Here is a 25,334-nt window from a genome sequence, read left to right on the forward strand (position 1 = left end):
TTGGGTGGGATTTTTTCACACAGTGCTAGGCCATGTTTTGCTTTCCCCACAGTTTCTTGAGCAGCCACAGTGCCCTGGCTCACGCATTACATTACACTGAAGCCAAGCAAACCATATTCTGGCAGCTTGGACCTGGGACCTCCTCATAATTTGATAGTCCTCCTAGGATTCTATAAGACAGTGTTTCTCATCCTCAGCAACTTGAAGATGGGTGGACTTCAACTCAACTTTTTTTTCTTCTCCCTCCCCTTGCCTAGTGGAGTGTTGGAAAGGAAGAGATTTCAGGAGAGTACTAGGCTGCACAATTCCATTGCTTTCAATGTATAGAAGAGCAAACAACTTACTTTCTTGCAATCCCTTTCTCTTCAATCTCTGCTCTGCAGGGGGGGAACACAGGTCAGGCACAGGACAACATGCACTGACTGTAATGGTGATCATGTGATGGAAAGACACTGCGAAGGTTGTAAATGGGCCATAAAGTTATTTTTTCAGCACAGTTGTAACTTTAAACGGTTGCTGAACAAATGGTCAGTAAGCGAGGACTACCTATAGTCTTCTCCAGCTTCTGGAAGGCAAGCACACACATTTAACAAGTAAGAACTAAACAGCAGTCAAAATTACACAACAGTAATAAAAAACAATATGTATCATAACATATTTACAATCACAATGAAAATAATGCTTATAGAATTATAAAGTCTTAAACCTACAGCAGGTTCACCCAAAGGGGTAGGAGCAACCAACGTCTGGACGTGTCTGCATGTATTGCCTTGCAAGAGGAGAATGGTGTCTAGATCTGACGTTATTCCAGATCTTAAAATATATTTTGGTACACCACAACAAACATTAAGTCACAGCTTAGAATCCTTTTTATGGGCAGGGAACATAATTTTCATTTTTGATATCCAAGGACTGTAGATATGTGGCAGCAAATGATGATATCACCAGAGAGGTTAGGGCCCAAATTTTTGGCCCTTCCTATGCTTGCTAGTTCTGAAGATGGTAGGAGCCCAAATCTGGTAGCCTTACTTTCTCCCTGTCTCATAATATACTGAGCATTCTTAAACAATAGACTGGGTTAAACATATTTTATTTGATTTCCATTTAAAGTCATTAGGAAATCAACCACCTGGTGGCTGGTGAAATTTGCCACCAAATTTCATCAGGATTATCTTGGGGGGCTCTGGGAGTTGCAAAAATGGTCGTTGGAGACTGCAGATAGCCCACGAGTTGAAGTTATCTCTATATTAAACCAATCTCAGGTGGGTGTGACAAGACAAGGCCCTGGAGCTGTGAGGAAATATGATCCCAGGTTTCTTCCAGCTTTGAGAGGAACATGGTTACCTTGGCACCTACAAATATGGGATTCAGTACCAAAGCAAATCAATAGCATAGAAACAAAATTTCCCTTTTTAAACTGAGGGGGCTTTTGTTTTGCTATAAAGCAATTTCTACCCTTGCTTTACCCAGATATTCATTTAGCTCACATCTTTCATACATATGACCTGTTGAAAAATATCGTTAGGTTACAATAAACTATGGTGTCTAGTTCACTTGCCTGCTGGGACTCTTACATCCTCAAGCAGCAAACAGTCCTTATGTTCTCCAAGCCTAAAATGTATTGCAAAAGCTCTTTGGGAACTAAAATTACTGGGAGTTGTAATGGCTACATTCTTGAAAAAGTTACAAGATGCAGGAGGAAATCCGAGCTCAGCCAAGCAGCTTTTTTTGGTGGGCCTGGCTGAATTTGTTATTTTTTTCAGACACTTTTATCACAATAATTTTGCAACTTGCAGAATTCCTGGTCAACATGGCTGAAGGCCAGGGAATTCTGGGAATTTCAGTCTGGAAGAAGCAGGTTGGAGAAGGCTGATGTAAGAAGAAACTGAAGAAAGAAATGAGAAAGTAATTAAAATTTTCCATGGCATGAAATCCTGCAGTTCAAAGTTAAAAAAAAAAAAAATCACCAGAGGTGGGGAGAGTTCAAAACTTCGGGTATTCTCTACAGCAGAGCCCTGGGTTCCTTTTCTATGCTTTGGCTGAGCAGGTGGATTCACTTACCTGATCCTGGCTGATGCTAAAAAAGCTAAATCGGGTTGTACCTGGTGAATGCTTAGATGGGAGACTAAGGAAATGGAAGGACTGTAAACAAGAAAGGGAAGTTGAAAAAAAATTGTGGAAGAGGAGGATGGAAAACCGCTTCTGTATGGTTGCCAAGAAAACTTCAAGGCTGTGCCTGTGAAGTCATCACAAGTCAAGCATGACTCAAGAGAAAGCCTTCCTTTTTTTTCTTCCCCTGTGCTTTAAATAAAAAAAACAGCCCCACAGGAAACCTGTTAAAACAGTCATGTTTTAGTCAGAAGGTTGGAAGAGAATGTATGGTTAGTTTTATATTTAAATAGACATGTGTTTGAAACCTGCTGGTGCAGTTTAGTTTCGAAATTTCTATTCTGAGATCTAGCTATTTTCATTCTGACTGTGTTTTGTGAGCTTTGGATTCACAACATGTAGCCAAGTGAGAGCTTCATCTTCTAGCCTTAGATCTATGACTTTATAGAGCTTCAGAACCACAATGCAAAGAGAATAAACTGTCAACCTACTCTCTGGGCAATCTTTTCTAAGAAAAAGTCCATGAATTGTGTTTTAAAACAGAACCTTTTTGTAAGCTGTAAGACTCCTGCATATCCTTCAGAAATGCTGTAGTTTTTTTTCTCTTTTAATGAGATTGTGCATCCAAAAGTTCCCATAGGCTGTTCCATGCAAGCATGTGTCTATCTTGATGCTGTAAAGCAGTGTTGTCCAAACTTGGCCATTTTAAGATGAGTGGACTTCAACTCCCAGAATTCCCCAGCCAGCATGGCTGGCTGGGGAATTCTGGGAGTTGAAGTCCACTCATCTTAAAGTGGCCGAGTTTGGACAACACTGCTGTAAAGTATGTATGTATGTATGTATGTATGTATTCAACAAATGTATATGGCTGCCCAGAGTTCGTTTTAGTAGATGGATGGCCATATCAATTGGCTTAATAAATAAGTAACAAGTGCTTTATATTTAGTGCAGAGGTTTGACAAGGGATGTCAGGATGTCATAGGTGTTATGCCACAGAAGTATTCTTGGGTGTCCTGGCACCAATTCATGTTTCTAAGGTATCAGTTCCTACTTGAAATTTCCACTTTTAAGCACGTCATAACTGAATGAAAAGAAACTGAGTGATATAGAAAGCATGAGTAAAGGAGATCTTGTTGACTTATGAATATTCAAGACATTGGTCCTGGCAAGCAATTTAGGGAAAGCATGGATGCTTAACATAGCTGGAAAATAGGCTTTCTATTGAAGTTGCACTCTTTACCTGTCCTATACAGGTGCCTGCAGGAGGAAGCCAATCCAAATAAGACTTCCCCATATGACCAAGGCTCAATTTTCAGGCAACTGGGAGGCTACATTCTACCTTCCAGAAAGAATATACGGCAAAAGATTACTGCACATGGATTATCGATCTCCTATTGTGCTTGGACTAGACCAGTGTTTCTTAACCTTGGCAACTTGAAGATGTGTGGAATTCTGGGAGTTGAAGTCGACATACCTTCAAGCTGCCAAGTTTGAGAAACACTGGACTAGACAGTGGAAGGACAGGTCATCTTGACTCATCCCTTGGGTAAATTAACATGAGCCATGAAACTGCTGTTCAAGAAGGACTCCTGGGAAGGAAGATCAGCTCAATCTGATCTTAGAAACGCCAGTGTAAAATTCTCCATTTTTTTCTGGACCCTTTTAGCACCTCATCTTCTTCCCTTCTTTGAGCCTCATATGCCCAAGATTTTGACATTAGAGCCTCGAGATGGAGGTCCTCTCTCTTTTAACTGACATGAGCTTAGGGTTGACTGGCAACCCTATTTGAATTCAACCTCCCCATCAGCTAAGAATCAGTTCCTGCTGCTATTCAGCCTGATCTACCTGGCAGGGTTGTTGTCAGAATGAAAAGGAGGCAGTGGAAGAAACTAAAATTCTTGGAAGGTAGGTAGGGTAAAATTGTCTCTGAATTTGGGATAATAAAGTAGAATGGTGTTTTCAACTCCCTCAGTGTACCTGCCATGTTAATAATTTCCTTCTGTATCTTTTTTTCCTTCCTATGATACAGCTATCTTAACTGGTAAGATAGCTTAGATGGAGAGATGGTGGCTTTCCAAAATCCATTGGCTAAAGTCCTTAGTTGAGCAGAAAGAGGTGCCTGAATTTCTCCTGTCCTAACTCAGTATTTCATTCACTGTAAGAAAAGGGTCACTACTGGTATCAGAATAACAAACCTGTGCAAATGTACAATGGAAGAGCAAGAATGTAGAAAAAAAGTTGGATGGACCCAGCCATGCATGGTGGATAGTGGCTAACTAGGACTCCCTGCAACTGGAACACAGCATGTTCCCTAAGTCTTTAGGGAGAGGCATTTCCTGTTTGCACACTGTGGTTCCTTTTAGAAACCAGGGTGAACCCAGCATGCACACATACACACCCATCATGCTATTCCCTTTCAGGATAAGCAGTATGACATAGAGTGCAGGGAAGTTATAAGTAAAGACATTATGTAAACCCATTTCTAATGGAGCATTAATCAACTGCTGTGACACCGATTGAATGTTTAGGGTCCAAAGTCCAAGGAACTCTTGGAAAGGACAATGAATCAAAGCAGGGTTGGCATGGTCTTGTTGGGTCCAGCCCAAGAAACTCCACGAGACAGTTCTGGAATTGCTCTGTTCTTTATTAGCTTGCACCTGCTAGACAGAATCTCACCAGACTAACTCTAACTCTCAAAGTCTGCAACTAAATACTATGAATTTCTTAGGGTGGTACCAGTCTCATCCTCTTTGCTTTCACACGCTCAGTCTGTGGGCTGAGGAGATGCTTCTCCCCATGACCTTGAACCTCCTCATCTATGTCCTCCATCACAGATGTACTCCATCTTGGGAGTAAGCTAGAGGTCTGTGAAACAGAACCTCTTTATGGCTGGTCATAGCAGCATAAATGACTTGTGCGTTCCAGACGTTTTGGACCATCACTCTCATGATCTGATTATTTGCAATGAGGGTGGAAGTTGCAATCCCAAACATCTGGAGCATATACAGTTGCCTTTCATTGAGCCATAGTCAGGTAAGCATTGAAGGCTTCACAGATCTGGAGTGTGATGATATACCTGTGTGCTTACACTGTCACCTCATTGATTGCTTGGCACACACTGCTAAGACATGATTGTTTAAAGAACACAGTTTATTGACCAAACTGTAAGTGTCTGGTTTGTAGTTAATGTTAAGCCATAGTGGGTGGGTTCTTGCAATGCACTAAGCCAACCCCAGTGTCAGCCTTCCCAGGTAGACCAGACAGGAAACCCAACCAGATGAGCTAATTCTACTTTATTGTAAGGCTATATTAACAGAATCTTGCAAGTCAGAAAGTACAAATCTCCCTCCATCTCTTATCAAAGTTAGGGAGGTTCCTTTCTGAGTTTCTTTCTCTGCCTGTTATGCATCCATGGGCTCCTCCCTGCTTATCTGATTGTTCCCTAGGCAGAATCTCTTCCCCCTCCACCCCAGTCCAAAGGTAATTCCCACATGCCATTACATCCAATGAAACCTCTTCATGGCATATTGTGATATATGAACTCGACTACTGGTAGGCCTAAGAGAAGACTGAAGAATAAACTAAACTTCTAGAGTGGTTCTCAAAGCTCCTGAGTTTCCATAAGCAAAGCATGCATGTGTGTATGTCAATGTTTCTCAACCTTGGCAAATTTAAGCTGTGTGGACTTGAACTCCCAGAATTCCTCAGCCAGGATGCTGGCTAGGAAATTCTGGGAGTTGAAGTCCACACAGCTTAAAGATGCCAAGGTTGAGAAACACTGATGTATGTATTGCTATGGAAGTTGATTGGAGGTAAGATTTGGGCCACTGGTTGTCCATACTGGCCATGAATAGATCCAGATATTTTGGACTTACGTTCCCATCAAACCTCAGCCTGTATGGTAAAGGACTGTGGAAGTAATAGTTAAACATCTAGAAGATACTAGTTACCTACTGGTGATATGGTCGTTGAAGTGGCGGGACCCTGTAACCAAAGAAGGGTGTAAATCTTCAGATATTCCAAAGTAAATTCAGTACATGATCTGGTTGTAACTGGGAGTTATAAGATTCCAGCCCCAGGCTATCTGTGTCAATGCCTCAATAGAATCTAGAATGCTGCTTGTAACTCTTTGGGGCTGTTACCTTCCCCATTTTATTTAGTGGTCTGAAAAGGACTCATTGCGTTGAATGATGAATTCGTAATAAAGCATTTTCTTGTTTTCTTCTATAAATTTGCAGTCCAAGTGGGAAGAAGTTCCGAAGCAAGCCCCAGTTGGCCAGATACTTGGGGAACACGGTTGACCTCAGCAGTTTCGACTTCAGGACAGGGAAGATGATGCCAAGTAAATTGCAGAAGAACAAACAGAGATTAAGGAATGATTCACTCAGTCAAAATAAGGTTTGCTTGCAAACATGCTTTGTAGATATGTCAGTTGCAAAAACTCTGAAATCAAAAAAGGGAAGGAAACATCTGTTCACCATTTCTAATAATCCCCTTGATAACTTTGCATTTACCTTGATCAATGGTAGGAGTGTGCAGATTTTAAAGCAGTATTTGAGAGTGGTAAAATAAGTAGGGTTAAGACTGGAGTGCAAAATCTGAAATAATTAGAAAACCTGTAGGTGTTCATAATTGAAAATACAAGTGCCATTGCTTTATATCTATTGATGAGTACTGAGAAGGCAGAAAAAACACTTTTGATAACATTTTGCTGTGAAAGATGACACCAATATATTAGCCTATGTGTTTTCAAAATGTTGTTATTTTTGTACTTATTATAATTAGTAACTTGGGGGAAGACATCTCTCACCAGAGAGCTATTAGAGCTGATCTTCAGAAGAGCATTTCATGTATATTGGACCATCCCCAAATCTGGTCCTCTCCAGATGCATTTGGCCATGCTTCTTGAGAACTCTGGGAGTTATAATCTCAGCCCATCTGGATAGTACCAGAGTGGGGAAAGCTTTTTTTTTTTTTTTTTTAAATACTTTGGTGATTGATGTGATGGACCTGACCCACCATTTGGACACTGATCTGGAGAAAAGTTTTAAGTCAGACTCCAGCCCATGGAATGTGGTTCAGAGGGTCCAGGTGCTTGTGGAGAAATTGAAGTCTACTTTGGGATAAGCAGGTAGTGAAGTGGTTGAGAAGAAACTATCTGGAAAAAAAGGTGATTCAAGGTTGTTACCATTCAAGTGTTAAGGACAAAGATAGTAATTGGTATCAACAAGAGTTTCCTCAAAGGGAAAGAGAATCAAAAACTACACGAATTGTAGAGAATGTAGGAAATGTGAAGTATGGCTTCATAGGAAGAATTAATAATCTCACTGACTTTTTTGTCCATGAAGATTCAGGAACATATCTGAGTAAAAAGGATCAATGAGGAGCTTGGTAGTAGCTCCTTCAACAGATGTGAGAAACAGTTCAGTGGTGCTCCATGAGACAACCACCAAGATCCCAAAGGTCATGAAAAGCTACCAAACTCCAATAAAGTTCACTAGATCCAGACCAGACAAGAGAGGATAACTTTTATCAGCTTGAGGCTTTGCATAGCACATTGGTCTGCCCTCCAAAAATGGGCATGGCCAAGATGCCAGGAAGAGGGTTAAGGGGTGAAAGGGTTAGATGGTTTGAGATACCTAACTTCCCTTTTAAACCTCTTAAAACTAAAAAGAAAAAAAATCGCACAGTCACCTATATTTTTGTCCCTCCCCACTTTGTAGCCTATTTTAAGACACCCAGTGTCTTAAGTACCTTCACTGAGGAGGTAGGACTCAGTCTGTGGTGATACCTAGGTTTCTATTTCTCTCTGTGATTAAGAATAGAAGGTGGTTGTTTTCCAAGGTTACAGACAAGTTAATTTTTGGCAGTGTTATGTTTCTGTCTTTGTTATCTCATCTAGAAGAGAGAAAATGACAAAGATTCCTTTTCTTCTAGTATCTAGCTGATCTTTTTTTTTCCTTTTGAAACCTGCTTTCTCCTCATGGTCACAGCTCTAGCAAGCTATGACTTTGTTTTCCTACCATGTGTCCTTCTGTACTGTCGGGGGGGAGGGAATTTGATTCTCCTGTAGGGTTTGCTTTCTGTCTCTCACAGGACAGGATAGTCTTCAAATTTATTTTGTAGAAAACTGACCATTTCTGCATTAGGTAATGACACAGATTAGAAGGATTACTTGGGGATTGGTGTTTGATGCTAATGATCAGAGCAAAACTTTCTTTAGCAGGAGATAGTACTGTGGGGGTCAGAACCATCCACAGAGGGGAGGTCAAAAAGGTCAACATGGTGTATGCATAAATGAAGCCCACCCCTTTTTATGGGCATCATGACACACAAAAGGGGTGGGGCTTTGAACACATGACTTCAGCCACTATTCTGACTTTTTTTGAGCCCCACTTCCTGCAGATACACCTGGTGGGTGTTGGAAGAATATCCAGTGACTAAGGTGCAGCTTCAGTCTAATTCTCATTTTCTCCCTAGAATTAGGAGAAAATAAATTAAGGAAGCTTGCATGTCAATTTAGAGCATCTCATGATGGTTTTTTTTAATTTTTGGTGAACCTATGGCACTGTTTGTCAAAACTTTCCAAAACACCAAACTTTTTTGGGGAGGTGATGGGTGAGGAACATCTATGATTGTTACTTAAAAAAAAAAGGAAATAAAGAAATACTGAAATAAAAAGTACTGTGCTTTAAATGATACTTCTTATTTTATCTTACATTTGATACTTTCATTATCATAATGTATGACCTTCCATGTGGCATATTCCTTCAATATCTGGAGTGGGATCTGTTAAATAGTCTTAGAATTGAGCCTTTGAAACATTTGTTCTTCATTGTAGTGAGTGCTGCAAATCTGCTTCCACAAACGGAAAAGGTGACCTTTAATGTCTCTTCACTTCAAAGCTCAAATAAATAAATAAATAAATAAATAAATAAATAAATAAATTTCATCTGAAAGCCTTCTAGTGAGGTTCCTCCAGCTTCTTCTCTTCATTCACTGAGGGGGTGTTTGTTTAGTGAAAACGAACAGTTGCAAAATCCACAACAGCTGATGGAACATCTTCAAATTGGGGTGGTCTGTAAAAGGTGGTTTAAGAAATGCTGCTCTACTGAGTTCTGTGCATATGTTGGACTGAAATTTTAATGGCTGAGGGATAGGGGCATAAAGCCATGATTTCCCCCACTCTATTGTTTCTGTTCATATGTTGCTTTGGTCCACTTGCTCTAATCTTGTTTACAGATGTCACTTGGTCAGAGGTCAATGAATTTAGCTGTGTGACTAACCGCATGAATCTTTTGTCTTCTCCATCCTTGACTGACCTCATTTTACATTACATTGGTTTGATAAACACTTTTCTCCTCTTTTTAGGCAATCCTTGAAAATAACCTCTCAAAACAGGAAGGGTGGATTATTTTTTCTCCTGATAACATTCAAGGAAGTTATCCTTCCTTTTTGTTCAACTCTGGATCAAAAGGATCCCTGCCTCAGAATCCCCACATGATGCAACTTTTCTTTGCACAGAAAATTGTCACGCTGTGGAGCTTTCTAGAAGCCTGACAAATACTAAAATAGCTTAAAATAGCTCTTTTATTATTCTTTTTCTAACTTGGCATACCATCGATTCCTGAAATCTCTTGGCAGTTTATAAGAAGTTGTTTGGAAGATCAAGATAAGTTTTTAAATCTCTTGGTGTCATAAGCAGAGATCACAGGCTTTGAGCCATTATATATTGTACATACAAATATAAAGCAGTCCATAAAATTCAAACTTCTGTTGCACTATGAGACATTTCATGTTCAGGGCAAAAAACATTAGGAGGAAAAATGTCTTACCATTTTAATCATGTGTTGACTTTTCATATCTACCTGGCTGGTCTCTCAACCCTAGGCTAATATGTTTTTTTTTTCTGTGTCTCCTCCCCACCCCACCAACAGGGTAAACCAGATTTAAACACAACGCTGCCAATCAGACAAACAGCTTCTATTTTTAAACAGCCTGTAACCAAAGTTACCAACCATCCTAACAACAAAGTGAAGTCTGATCCACAGCGAGTGATTGAACAGCCCAGACAGGTAATGCGTGTTGAGTGGTGATAGAGTTCCCTTTGTTGATATGTTCTAGAAGAGTAATGTTTAAATTGTACCTACTGCTTTCTCCAAAATGGTGTTGTTTCAATGGGAGACTGCACCTTCCAGAATTCTCGGCCTGCGTTGCTTCCAAATTAGAATTATCTTCAGGATCAGATCAAGTAAAAGTAACACATTTTCAGGATAATAACATTCCATGTATATTTTTAATTTGTTAGGGTTGGGGGAAACAACCAATTACTTTTCTGTGGTGATTATTTCTTCCTCTGTCTCCCAGTTCTGTAATATCTGAAGTGGTTGCCTGAGCTCTTTGGGTGACTGCCCATCATAAAATAGGTTTACTTTTCCTTGAAATTGCCTTTGGCTGCTCCTACGTTTTCATCCAGAAGTTCTTAGAATTGTTTCCCACTAGAAGATATAATCTCATATAGTCTTTCCCAAGATGGTGTTCTCCATGCTGTTTGAAAACAATGAAAGAGGTCGCTCTGCTGAAGGCTCCCAGACTGAAAATGCTAGCCTAATAAATAGGGAGGAATCCTAAGGAGATACCTATGCAATTAATTCTCCTTTGGATTCAGCTCATCATTTATATTCTTGTCAAGAATGTATTTGGTTGCAATAAAGGATGCAGCCTGAGGCTTCAGTGATTCATCTTACTAGGCAGAGTAGTGTGTGTATCCTTAACAGAATTGAATTATGGCATGCTTAAGGACTATTCTTTTTTTTTTCTTTGTTGTTGATTACTTTACTGAAATAAGCATTCTGTTTCTTCCAACCCATTTCAGTTTAATATGATGAAGAGAAAATTTGACCTGTGAGAGTGATCCACTTGGTTGATAGAAACCACGAGATTCAGGTTGTTGGGGTTATGAGGCCAGCCAGATGTGGGATTGAGGTGATATCCAACCAGGAGAGAAGAAGCATTCAAGCTGTGCTTCTCAATCTTGGATCCCCAATTGCTGGATGTCAGACTGAGTACCTATTATTTCTATTTGAAAGAATTTCATATACTAGTCTGAAAAAGAGATCTTACAGTCAGTGCAGCCAACTAGACAACATTGGGATGGCCTACTGATGCCCTTAAATTCAAGGCATATCATAACATATTCATAAAGATGTGTTGAAGGCTATTCAGTGCACAAAAGAATATCATTTGGCATAAACCTCCATATCAAGCAGTGCTTGCTCTTTACAACTGTATCAAGAGGATAAATCATTTTATCAGCCAGGTGAAATAAAAAATTAAGTAGATTCGCTGGAAGTCATTCCATGGTAGGAAATGTCCACCCTTCTCCTTATGTAAAACTATTGCTCTGCACAAGGCTTCAGGATGGATTTCTTATGTGTTCTAGAATTATAAAGGCATTATTACTATAGCCATAGCTGCCAATGCATCTGGGAAGCATGCCCGAGCTTTTTAGACCAGTTTATGAAGAGAATACTGAACTGGGAGCCACGAATCAGACTAAGATGCTCAGATGGAAGCATCATTTAGGTTTCAGGTTAAGCAACTGTCCTTTGGATTATAAGAACATTCTGAATAGTGAAAGGGACTGGTTCAAATATCCATTCTTCTCCCGAAGTTCTTCCCCAGCAGAGCTATGCCTGAACTAAGCCTTGAGGGCTAGATATTCAATATTATACGAATTACACCTTTTGGGAGATAGGCAGCTTTGCTCAGCATGAAAATGCCTTCCAAGAGGCTTTGCTAAGTACTTAAAAGATGTAGACCATATGTCTCCATCTCAGTTTGCATAACTTTTGCATATGGTAATGCAAACTTAGAAATATTTATTGGAATGTACATTGTACAGAAGGGTAAGGCAATTGATTTCCCATCCAGATTGTACCCAAATGGTTTCAGTTAATTGACATCCCACGCACACTTAGATGCAGTTTGGTTCCTCTTCATTTATTTCCATCTGGGATTGGCGGGTGGAAAAGAGGACAGGAGCTGCTGTTCTTCTGATGGATGTGCCCGTGGCTGTGAAAGCTGCAGGAGCCCTTTCCTTTCTTTGCATCTGGTCACCCTAGATCCTGCTTCAAATATCTTTTAATTCCATTTTAATTAACTAATCCTCCAACCATTTCTTGAAAGGGGTCATCAAATTTAATTTATTTTCCCAAATGAATGTACCACTTGGATTAACACATCCTCCAGGTTTAGCACCCACCAACATGGGGCTAACGGAATCCTGAGCATTCATTTATGGTTACAGAGGTTTTTGATAAAGAGGGCTGATCTAGGGCTAATCCAGGCAGGAAGTGAGTGATATAATTTACCCCTGAGTTTTCGGCAGCTGCAATCCATTTAGGATGCAATTCAATAATCTCTTTATTGGGATTAAAGGAAATGGGATTTGTGAGCAGACATGCTTGAAACTTTAAAAAAAGAAAAAATTAGTAACAGCAGTCTTTCTAACCATGTTATTCATCTATGGGGCAGAGACACTAAGCCTTCTTGGGGCCAGAAACTACATTTGGCTTTTGACTGCACTAGCCTGCCTTGGAATATTTAAACAAATAATGGGTTTTGGAGAAAAAAGTAGTTTGGATTTAATTTATCAAATGAAATTGAATTAATTAAGCCTACTGAACTTGAAAAGTTACACAGAGTTGGACCTGCTTAGTATTTGAATGGGAGATCAGTAGGAAGTACAGGTGGACCTCGCTTAGTGACTGCCTCGTTTAGCAATCATTTGCAGTTGTGACAATGATGAAAAAGTAACTTTATAACCAATCCTCACATTTACAACACTTGCAGTTCTGAAGTAAGATCATTAGCATTGTCACGGTTTCACTTAGCAACCACTTTGCATAATGACTGAGTTGCCGGTCCCAGTTATGGTTGCTAAATAAGGACTACCTGTATGCCAGTCAAAGAATAATGAAACATTTCAGGAGAAAACAATGGCCAACCACTTCCATATTGTGGGACGGACCTGCTGTGCAGGCGTAGGCCTTGAGCCAGACTCAAGTGAGATTTTATCCTTGCCTAATATTTGCCAATGAATTTCACATTTTCCTTCTTCTTCACACACTCAGAAGTACAACTTGGTGGCACTTCTGGAGAAACTCTGAAGTCCACCTTGGAAGTTCTGAGGACCGTAACCACCTGAAAGTGTTGAGGACCTAATCACTTCAGCATTAGGCAGAAGAGCTACCAAATCACATGATACTATTTCTAGACACTTTTGAGATAGGGACATTATTTTTACACAGTGTAGCTATGAGGTTATTTGATTTTCAGCTGATTCCTGGTAATCTAGAATTATATCACTCAGCGAGCTGTTACCAAGATGAAAGGCTATCCCTGAGCTCACACATGCTGGGCATTTAAGAAATCCTTACTTCCTTTTCTGCTCCACTCCTTTTTGAGGATAACCAGCAGGAGATGAATGCAAAATGTCTTTAGAACTAGTCTGTTTATCCTCTTGAGAGCTAAAAGCACTTCAACCCACTTGGGAAAGCCTGTGTTTAAAACCACAGAGAGAAAATTATTACTTTTAAATACAGCTTGAAAATAGCGGCATAAACATGAATTCTATAATCAAGACAATGCCAGTTCAACCCAGTCTCTTCATTTTTAACTATAGCATTTCCTCCTCAGAGGAGCAGTGGGAGGCATTATCAAGCAGGTCTTAATTTTATAGTGTGTTCTTTTGATATTTGACTGTTAGCAAAGGAGACCCAAAGTTCTGATGTTGTTGAAGGCAAGACTGCAATATTGAGGTAATAGGGCAGAGCTGGTGAAAATGGGGTGGTGGGAAAGAAACCCTTGTTTTGGGGGTAGCTTTTAAGAGGAATGTGTGATGCTGCAAATGGAAAAGAGGCTGGCCCACCTCAACAGGGGAAAAGAGGAGGTGTGATAGTGGAGTGGTGGCAGAGGAGCCCCCCATCCGGCCCTTTGAAACATGCCAGAGGTATCTTCCCATCATGGGACTTCAGTTCCAGAATTTCTTATCTAACAGGGCTGTTGTTGAAGATTTTAAGACTTGAATTCCACACATCTGGAGGGTACCCAGTTTGGGAAAAGCTGCTTTACAAGAAATCAGGGGTGAAGTCAGTTGGATGACACAGACTATATTTACCTAGTACCCTTAATGCAGAGACTGAATTAACCCATTGCTGGGTTCATGACTAAATTTACCAGATGAACCGGATTTGTGCAACATGCAAACCTGAACTAAAGTTAGTATTAATATCAGCAAGTTTTGCAAATGCATCTCTTGAGCTTTTATTCAACCCTGTTAAGTGTGTGGAGTGAATACAGCCACTGACTAACCTTTCCCTTGTTCATTTAGCCTTTTAAAGGCAGAAAAATGAAATCAACTTTTGCTGTTGGATTTTTTGCATAGACAGTATGAACAGAAAGGTGGGGTGAGTGGGAGAGGAGGCCTTTTCTGATCCAATTCCATTCCAGGGAGAGAAGATCACAACCAGGGCAGTGAGGAAGACATAATTTAGGTGCCTCCTTACGTTGGGCTTCACCGCCTTATGTAGAGGCTGATCCAGCCAGGATAAAGAGGCCCAAGGAGGGCCTGGCAGCCTCAGATTTAAAGAAGTAAAGAGCCCCCTTTTTTGCCCCACCTCACCAGCTTCCCTGTAAGCTTAAGCAGACGTGAAGGGAGAACAGCAGCTTTTACTGCTCGATGTGGCAGTATTTCTTCTCAAACCGGATTCACTAAAGTTTCTCTGCCAAGGAAATGCTGGAAAAATGGAATTGCTAGAAGCCAATTAGCAGAGAGGCTAATCTAAAAGCTGGAAGGGGTATTGTTTCTAAGGATGGCTGGATCGATTTGTGGCCACACATGTATGAATGGGGTGGTACAAAGGTGGAGAAGAATGAGAAGGTAGGTAAGATAGGGCTTGCTAAAGTCCTTCACCACCCCAAGGACCCTTGAAGAACAAATGTGTGGCCCCAGTGTCTTTGCCTCTGGGATGAAAAGCATGTTCAATGGCCTTCCATTCAGTTCTGTTTCTGGGCATGTGCCCCAAATTTCCCCCCTTGCAGCGTTAATGAGTTTTCCAGCTCCCATACTTTCTCTGAGAGGTGGTTTAAATAGCTCCTTTGCAGACCACATGCTTTGCCTACCGAAAGTGTAAGAGTCCCTTTTCACAGCATATCTCCAGTAAAGGCAAAACAGAAAAGATCACGTGGGACATTTTTTTCTCAACCTAGTCTCCTCCAGATGTGGAGGACTTCAAATCTCATATGCTTATTCAACAGCCATGTTGGCTAGGGATGGGAATGGAAGTCCAGCAGATCTGAGCCAGGTTGGGGAAGATCAAGGCAGCAGGTGACTATTTACTTGTGGCAGTCAAGATGAAATCACAGAATTGGAAAGGATGGTATAGGACATCAAATCTGTTGCTCCCAGTGGTGGAATCCAAACGAAAACATCTTTTATAAATGCCTGACTAGCTTCTCGTAATGAAGGAGAGCCCTACCACCTTTAATTATTGTTTTTATTTCTGAATGACGACTGGAAGGACATTTTCCTCAACATTCAACCAGAATCTTCCGTACTATAATTTAGAAGATACCTGTGATGGAATGGACTTATGAAGGCCAGGCTCAAGGAGATAAGCATGTTCTTAGCCCCCAACAGGAGCGTGGGAAGTTCAGAAAGATGAGGCTGGCACCTCCCTAAGGAATTCACAGTGTTGTGGCTGGCTGGCTTGGGAACTTGGGTTCAGTCTGGGGAGATTTCTGTCTGGAGGTTGTAGCTAATAAACGCAACAGAACTGTATTTGCATTGTCTCTTGGAGTTCTTTGGGCTGAACCTGACATCACTTCCCAGGCCAGCCAGCTACAACACTGTGAATTCCTTAGGGAGGTGCCAGCCTCAACTTCTTGAACTTCCCACGCTCCTGTTGGGGGCTAAGAACACGCTTATCTCCCTGAGCCTGGCCTTCATAAGTCCATTCCATCACAATACCAACCTGGGTGGATAAATCATTTGACCTGATATACGGCCACTTCAGGCATTCCCACCAAGCAAAAGCTTTTGCTGCAAAGCTAACTTTTGCGTCAAAACGATCTGTTTTTCCACTTCCATCTGGTACCGTTTTTCATTTTTTTTCTTAAATAGCAAACAATTGATCTTTAAGACAAAGGAAAGCAGCAATGAAATAATTAAGTTGTCCTAAATGTGTAAATAGTGAATGAAACTGCATGACCCAAGTGGTTTCTATCATGATTGACTTAAAATTGATGTTAATTGGACAATGAAGTATTAATGATTTGCACAGGGAGCAGTGCAGCCGAGCAATTACATTAACATACAAATCTCATCCATCACATTATCAATCCAGGCGTACCCTTCGGGGATCACATAACATTTGACATAATTGTATCCTAAATTGATTTAAAACTAACAAATGAGAGCATTTTATAAGGTCCTTCCAGTAATCATGCAAATGGCAAATGAAAATACTAGTTATCACTTGTGTTCCTGTTTAAGCTAAATGCAGCGGGATTAAAAATGTATTGTCCTTTTCCTAATGAGCAATTAATGTAGGCTGCATAATTAGTAGGGTTGTCTATAGTTCAAAACAGTTTGGAAGAAGTGCTTCAGATCTTGCGGGAATATAGCGCTTTGGCTCTTCCTTAAAGTTTGCCTCTCTCTTTTCTGGCTTCTGAGCAACCCTAGGGGGAGAAAAAGTGTAGCTGTTTCAAGAGTCATGGAATCAGCTCCTTAATGCAGCCACCACTTTGTTTCAGGCTTCTGTGGTTAGCTGAAAAAGGAAGCCACTTTAATGAATAATAGAGAGGGGCTTCATTGGTATGAGGTTCCAAGGACTTCATTTGAAACTGGGATGGGGTAGGGTGGGTCAAAATCTGCAAGACTGCCAGCATGGCGTCACATTTGAACCTCTACCCCTTTTGTAACTGGACATATGCACTCATGCACAGGAGGGGCAGTGCTTCAGACAGTGCTTGCAGATTTGGATAGCCCCCCCCCCCCGCAGACTCCCCTTTCCAAGCATTTTAGAATCATGTAGCTGTAATGATTGCCTTGTAATTAAAAACCAATGAGAGGATGGTTGTTAAATGCTTTTGACATTCAGGAAAGCAACCGTTTTCGAAACAATGAGGTGCCGTACGTCTTTGCTGGCAGGGTCTTTGCAGAACTGTCACTACCACCTTTAACTCTACCCTGTCAAGAATATTTTGCATTATATAAGGTGAAAAAGTAGTAAGCGGAACTATTCAGGTGTTTCAGATGGGAAGGCCAAAAAGGCTTTTAGAGTGGCTGGTTAATTGGACTACTCTTGGCTGTGTTGTATGTGCCACCCAAATGAAATGTTGGGATGGGGTTCTCCATGCCATGCAACAATCAAGATGCGCTCCACCACAATTTTGGCTTCATAGTAAAGAGAGATTCTATGCCTTGGAGTTAGATCTGAACTACAACAAATGAAAATGGGCTGTGAGAGTCCAGAATGAAAGTCCCTTCTGTGTCCCACTGGGAAGCTGTGGGTCCTAGGAGGAATGACTCCCTGATAACATGCTAGGAATTTTTGAAAAACAATAGGTGGTGGGAATAAGATCTCACTGCTAGGAACAATCCAGGGCTAGATTTGCTCTGGGTCACAGGCTGGCTGGGTTCATGCAGCACATAGCTTGTTGAAGCATGGTTTATTGAATAAACCATTGTTCATTATGTTTGCACAGCACACTGATCTATAAACCATGGTATGTGAACAACCCTGCCTATGTTCCTATAATATATGAAGCCCAAACTAAAGAAACTATACAATGCTTTAGTGCACGTAGAAGGCATAGCAGAAGAGATAAACTCCGGATCCCATCTGCTAAGGAGTTCCATCTGGTGGGACTCAGGAGGCGCACCTTTTCTGCTCTACCCCCCCCCCGAACATCATTCCCCCTGAGATGAGGTTAGCCCCACCTCTGTTAGCCTTCCAGAAAGCTTTGAAAATGTGGTTCTTCCATCAACCCTGGGGATCCCATGGCAAGCCTGCGAAGTGGTTGAATGAGGCTAAATGATAGTTGTCCTCCTGCTATCTTGGGGTTCTTTTGTGTTTTTATGTGTTTTTATTCCTTTGGTTTTTTTTTAATTTTTAATTTTTGTTGTTATTTATCTCTGATGTTTTTTATATTGTGATATGGTTTTAACTGTTATTTTGCTTGTAAGCCACCCAGAGTCACTTTTTATGAGATGGGCGGCTATATAAATTTGCCAAATAAATAAAAATAAAATAAAATAGGGAATGGCTTTGAAGGACAGGAGAAGAGCTACTACCAAGGCAGTGGTCTGATAAGAGGAGCTTCAGCCTGGGCCAAGAAAATAGCTTGAGAAAACATCTCAGACAAGCCCCTCCCTAGTTCTCATGAAGATAAAGGGAGGGAAGGAGAAACACATTCAGCCCTGCAAGATTCTGCTACTAGAGCTGCTGCAATAAAGTGGCCCTATATTTTATTTATTTATTTATTTATTTATTTATATATCAAATTTGTCTCCACCCATCTTGTTAGAGAATGACTCTGGGCGGTTTACAGGAAAGACAAATATTAATTAAAAATACAATCTAACGATTAATCCTACATAAATAGTAAGTATCTTCCAAGATATATAATATTGGTTTCTTAGTCCAGTCTACCTTTTTGGGCTTACAGTAAACCCTGTCAGCCCAACTCTGTCGATTCTCACCCAACCTTCACCTCTCGCTGGACTTCAGTCCCCATTTGTCTTGTCAAGTGCTGGTCTGACAGCCCTGGTTGCAGGGTCCAAACTCCCAAAGTCCCACTCTGTAGGATATTAAATGCATCTTTGTGTTAATAGCCTGATGATCTGCATTGACTGGAGGTGAGCTGCTCAATGTCAAACTTGCAGCAGGAATGAAGGGGTGTGTGTGTGTGTTAGGGGTGTGTGTTAGCTCTTTATTGAGACTCCCAGAGTCACCCGTTGGGGGAGATGGGCGGCATGCAAATTAAATAAATAAATAAATACATTTTATTCCCCAGGCTTGTTTCTAAGGAAGATCTCTCCTCTGAAGCTGCTATTTGCATGGTGGGAATGTCCCATCCAGGCAATGAAAAATTTCCCCCATGCAAATAGTTTCAGAGAAGGCCTTTCCTTATGACCAGAAGGTTTCGTGCTCCTTCCCACTCTGGTTGCAATTCTATTTTTCATCAGGCCTGTCTGGGCTGCCAAGGCTGGCATTTTTCAAACCACGTGTAAAACACAAATGGGCCTTGACCGTTACATCTTGCTTTGCAGTCTGCTTTAAAAGTGCGCCTGGTCGCTTGAGTGTGAAAAGGCAGTCGAAATAACCAAGAAGGATGATTAATTATGAAAGATATAGAAAAAAGTAGATGTGTGAGAAAGGGTTGTTTAAATAATAAATTACAGTGCTGAACATCTTTTGATTTCTTTCCCTGCCTTCCCAAACAGGAAAATTAGCATTTTTCTAGAATACTAGGGAAAAAATGGGAACTTTTCAGATGTTTTGGTGGTATCTGTAGAGGTCTTCCTTCGGTGTGTGCACGAGTCAGCGACCTCTATTATTTTTATATATGTATAAAATAAACCAAAGTAGCTGTTGTTCTAATGGCTGCAGAAGAGCCATGAGATGAAAATCTATCCTACATGAATCCATTCAGATAAATAGGAGGAAACTATGAGCATTTATTTCCTGGGCTACTCTTTATTTATTCAATTTTTATGGCCGCCTATCTCAAATTCATGACTCTGGGCAGCTAACCACAGTAAAAAAAATCATGAAACACATAACTATAAAAACAACAGGCACATACTATGTGAATAAAATCCCACTAAGACTCTACCTTTGTAATTAACTTTTTAAAAACTGAGTGTTTAAAATCGAGTGCTTTAGTGTTCTTGGGAATATTTTGAGATACTGACTTTACCTGGGGGAGGTGGGGGGGGGACACTTCCAGAATTAGAAATTAGACTGTGATTTCAACTGAATCTGGTCAAAGTTAGTCCAAAGAGAGACAACGGAAGGAATTGGAAGGTGACGCACTGAAAAGGATTGGATTGATTTGTATTAAAATGATTGAAAGTTTGAATTAAAAGGGCAGGAAGGAAGAAATGCAGTTTTGTGACTGGCTGGTTTTGCTTCCTGTAATAGTAAATGATTTTTACAAAGTTCTCGAATCACACTCTCTGGGACAGTGGAGGAAACTTTTCATAATGAATTACCCATCATTCCTTCATGCTTTCTAGCTGAGTTTTTTTCCCCATAAACCCTTTCCTGAAATCCTTGTATTTTATTTTATTTATTTTATTTTTAATATTCTTATTTTTTTTAGCTTTTTTTGGTTGGTAGAGGATGTTGATTAGTTTTAGTGCTGTCATTTCCCCAATATAAAACAGCCCCAGTTGGCCTGTGTGCTATAGTATTTGCATTTATTACTTTTCTGTTTTGGGGAATATAACTAGGGTCATACATAACCCTGAACCATGGTTCGTTTTGTTTTAAGCAAGGTTTATTGAAGCCATAATATCCTGAATGACACAGTACTAAAGCATCTTTTGTCAGCTATGATGGCTGTGATCAGCTGTATCCTAAGCCAAAATCAAGCCACCGATGTGAGGACTGACATATTTAAGGATTATGGCTGCCAAGTCTATTTTCCTTTGCCCACCTGCTATTAAAATCTCTTCTTTTAATAGCTTTGCAGGGCATTTTTTGTGCTCTTCCCACCGAGTAGACCATAAGAAGCCACTTAACACCCTACCTAATAAACTTAATGTTTGACAGGTTTCTTTCTTAATACATTTGCATGATGTAATCCATTTCCATTCAAATGGCTCTCAAAACATGGAAAGGCTCCCCCCCCCCCATCTTCTCTTGAAAGTCCCCGACCTTCTAAATGTTGCTCAACAATCTCCCTACAACTTTATTAAAAGTAGCTTTGCAATGTTCAAATTGCCCCTCAGACCACAGGGTGGAGGGAAGCGATTTTTAATTCTCTTCCCCACCTTCATCCACTCTAAAGGCGCCTCAGATGTCGCCCTAACTTCTCGCTCTGAAATGTTGCAGTTTCTCCCCTAAGGGCCCTTCCTCGGTATGTTTTCACATCACTGAACCAAAAGAAACTCTGTGAGAGGAGCTAAATGAATCCCTCTGTGGAAATTCCCACATAAAAAAAAAACCCCTTTATTCTTGTGTAACCCCAATGCTGCTACTGTTCTGAAATTTGGTGAGTTTTAGCTCCTCGTGAAAAGCAACTGCAACAGGCATCCGGTGCTGTTAAGAAAACAGACCCCAAAAAGTGATTAGCATGTCTGGTTTTCCAGCGGGGAACCATTGGAAGGAAGAAATTTATAAAGCAAGGTTTGGCTTTGGGCCCGAATCTAATCAGGTGGCCTCTAAATCAGTCCAAATCAAACCCTGTTTTTTTCCAAGCCACTGAATTGGATATGCACGTGTCTATGTGTGTGTGAGCATAGTAATGTATATATTTACTATATCCATTCACCAGACTTTTCGATCTTTCAGCTTTTCTGGGAGAAGAGGCTTCAAGGCTTAAGTGCATCAGATGTCAGTGAGCAGATCATAAAATCCATGGAACTTCCTAAAGGTCTTCAAGGTAACTGTTTGACTCGGGTTTTAGTGGACCTTGGTAAATGGGTAATTCATGAACCGAAGGGCAGAGGGACTGTTCACACATGTAGGCTGCTCGAGAACTCCTGAGAAGAAGGTGTCTGTTACTTCGGTCTTTGCATGATCCTTTTTCTGAACAGGGATTTGTTTTTTCCAAATAATTATGAGCTACTAGGAGAAGTCCAGAAAGTTTTCTCATTCTCCCTATTACAGTGTTTCTCAACCTTGGCAATTTTAAAATGTGTGGACTTCAACGCCCAGAATTCCCCAGCCAGCATGCTGGCTGGGGAATTCTGGGCGTTGAAGTCCACACAACTTAAAGTTGTCAAGGTTGAGAGACACTGTTCAATTATGTGATCTGGTTTCTTTATTGTACAGCGATGGTGGTCTTCAGAGTTAGGGGTAGTTCCTTCTGATTTGTGGTGGGAGCTGAATATTTGGGGTTTACTTGGATATGCCCAGCTAGATAGCAATAGCTAGGCAATCCTTGGCTGATCTTGAAAAGCTAATTAGGATTGAACTTAATAATTGGATGGGAGACCACAAGGAAATCTTAGTACTGTATTCTAGACTGGGACATGAAAAAAAAAAATCCTAGAAGGGAATGGCAACTGTTGCCAAAAAGCTGCTCGGATGTATCCATAAGTGAAGTCCGTAGGAGTCAAACTTGTTTTCTACTTCTGTAGTGAATGAAAAAGAGCCCTGTTAAAGGCCTATCTGTTCAATCTTTACTTGTTACAAAACAAAGGTAAGCATATGGTATTAGTAGGGCTTATTAATGTACCCTGGCTCTTACTGTGTCCTAAAGTGGCCTTCCCCAACTTGGGGTCCCCCCAGCTCTGTTGAGATTGCAGGATTTCCCAGAATTTCAAGCCAACGTGAGCTGTGGAAGGGGAATTCTGGAAACTGCAACCCCAGCTCATCCCAAGGGAATCAGGTCTGGGTAGGACTGGCCTGCAAATTTTTGGAGGCAGTTAAATGGAGGAAAGAAGTATGTAAAAAACAAAAGTGAAAAACCAGGAAGTGCATGCTGGTTTTAGTAGAGAGAAGAAATCACACAGTGAACCTTTTTGGATATTCTAACACAGAGTTTTTCAAACTTGGCAACTTTAAGGTGAGTGGAGTTGAACTCCCAGAATTGCTGGCTGGGGGATTCTGGGAGTTCAAGTCCACTCATCTTAAAGTTGCCAAGTTTGAAAAATCATTGTTCTACTAGGATATTATATCAGCCAGCTTGCTGAGAAACTTAGCTTATGCTAAGCCTTGTCTTGGGGGCAGAGGTCTTATTTGGCATTCTAGATATCAGATCCAGCTCTTTGAATATGCCTAGTTTTAATGAGCCCATTTTGCATTCACCTGCCAGGCGTGGGCCCGGGGAACAACGATGACACTCTCTTGTCGGCTGTAGCCAGCGCATTGCACACGAGTTCTGCTCCCATCACAGGACAATTGTCTGCTGCCGTGGAAAAGAACCCAGCTGTGTGGTTGAACACATCGCAGCCTCTTTGCAAAGCCTTCATTGTTACAGATGAAGACATTAGGTGAGTACTTCACGGACCAGGTTCCTGCATCATGCTGAGCTATTTTGGGACTTGTAGGGTTCTGGGCTTGTGGGAACTCTAATGAGTTGTAGTTTATTCACAAAAGAGATGGCCCCCATTTTTTGCGTTAGGTGGACTGCTGTGTCATCCCTGAGAGCTCTTGAGCATCCCATAAATTGGCAATATTATGGCTGCAGATACTGTGACCCACCCACCCACCCACCCTTCCTTCCTTCCTTCCTTCCTTCCTTCCTTCCTTCCTTCCTTCCTTCCTTCCTTCCTTCCTTCCTTCCTTCCTTCCTTCCTTCCTTCCTTCCTTCCTTCCTTCCTTCCTTTGTTATTATTAAAATGATGGAAAGGCTGTTAAATCTCCCAGGTTAGGGGTGTTTCCTGCCTGAAATGAGCAAGTTTGCTACAAGATTTTCATTAGGGACACCGAGATTTTGAAAGATTTAGTGAATTCTAGAGACTTCAGTCATTTTAAAATAAATACTTTTATCTGATGCCTGTACTATGGACCAACTCTAGTACTCTTATGGGTTATTGTTACAAACCCTTGGACTATAGTTTGGGAGAACCTGGAGCTTGAGATCCTGGCTTACAATAGAAGTTTCCTTTTCGAGGTTGAAAATCCACTTGGCTGCAGGCCACATCGTAAAAACTAGAGGGTGAGAAAGGAGAGCAAATACACATTTCAATTTGCTTATATTTGATTCAAATTAAATACATTTTGATTGCTCTTGGGTCACACACTGAATAATTTCTGCCTCTGTTACCCTAAGTGTTACAAATGGGTCACAACATTTGAGATCCCAGGAGGTCATATTCAAGGTTTTAGGAAGCTGCATTGCTACACATCCTTCTAGACCAGTGTTTCTCAACCTTGGCAACTTTAAGATGTCTGGATTTCAACTTCCAGAATTCCATAGCCAGCCATGCTGGTTGGGGAATTCTGGAAGCTGAAGTCCAGACATCTTAAAGTTGCCAAGGTTGAGAAACACTGGTCTAGACCCCTCGGTAGCTAGAAATCAGTGTGGCCTCTGCTAAGTTGTCCATCCCTGCCTTAAAAAGTAGACTTCTGGCTTCAGCCATTTGGCCGGTTCTCATCTTGTGCACTGCTGTGGGGTGGGGATGAGCAGGCCTTATGTGTGTTGGGAAGGGGGAAATGGCTGGGATAAATAGATCCTTGGAGCAACCTAGTTCAGAAAGTCTTTGCACAGAGAATTCCAGAGAGGTTTTGCCTGACCATCTTTGAGGTTCAGCACCTTGACAACTTTTGTTACTACCAACCTTGATTCAGCTAGTACTTCCATCTCTGTCTTTGGATCCCTATTTTCTACAGGGACCTATTGCTACCTGGAATCCAGATTTCATCCCAGTTAGCCTATTCCTTTGTTTCTAGTTCTTTGATAGGAGCCTCCCCAATCTGTGTCCTTCCAGTTGTCTTTGGCTAGAGATCCTGGGAGTTGCATCACAGTATGTCTGGATGGTGGAGTTTGAAAAAAGTGCTCTCTGTTTTCTGTGGATACCTTTTTTAAGAAAGAAGAAAGGATCCTTCCTTCCTTCCTTCCTTCCTTCCTTCCTTCCTTCCTTCCTTCCTTCCTTCCTTCCTTCCTTCCTTCCTTCCTTCCTTCCTTCCTTCCTCACCAGTTTTTGCTGACACAACATTCACTTGTGATGGCGCATAAACAAAGAAGTAAATCAACTAAGCATGCTGTAGGAGTTATGAGAGGGCATATTCCCAATCTTGCACCACCAAGTCCAGCTTGATTATGCTTGCATTTTTCTTTTTAAATGCTCCATTTACCGCTAGCTTTTAAGACTCAGATCATCTTTTATTACCGCTATACGTGATTGATTTCCTGCTGATCTGGTGGTAATTGCTGCAAGAAATTTGCTCATGATTTGGTTAGGTTTTATAGCTTCCTTTTATCTATTTTCAAAATACTGATAACCAGGCTTTGGATATTTACTAATCCTGGGGTTGAGTAAG

General features: G+C 41.0%; 1 protein-coding gene across 1 annotated transcript in view; it reads left to right on the plus strand.

Moving 5' to 3' along the window:
• MBD2 (methyl-CpG binding domain protein 2) overlaps positions 1-25,334 on the plus strand; it is a 51,821-nt gene that overhangs the window by 16,028 nt on the left and 10,459 nt on the right. The window contains exons 2-5 of the mRNA XM_088152823.1: positions 6,348-6,507; positions 10,047-10,184; positions 21,696-21,786; positions 23,164-23,341. Of these exons, the coding sequence (XP_088008949.1) occupies positions 6,348-6,507; positions 10,047-10,184; positions 21,696-21,786; positions 23,164-23,341 (567 nt within the window). The remainder of the gene's footprint in view (positions 1-6,347; positions 6,508-10,046; positions 10,185-21,695; positions 21,787-23,163; positions 23,342-25,334) is intronic.

This window comes from Python bivittatus, unplaced genomic scaffold, assembly GCF_059951505.1.
Source record: "Python bivittatus isolate LINGU-HERP-01145 unplaced genomic scaffold, Pbiv_v1 ctg000570_np1212, whole genome shotgun sequence".
NCBI lineage: Eukaryota > Metazoa > Chordata > Lepidosauria > Squamata > Pythonidae > Python > Python bivittatus.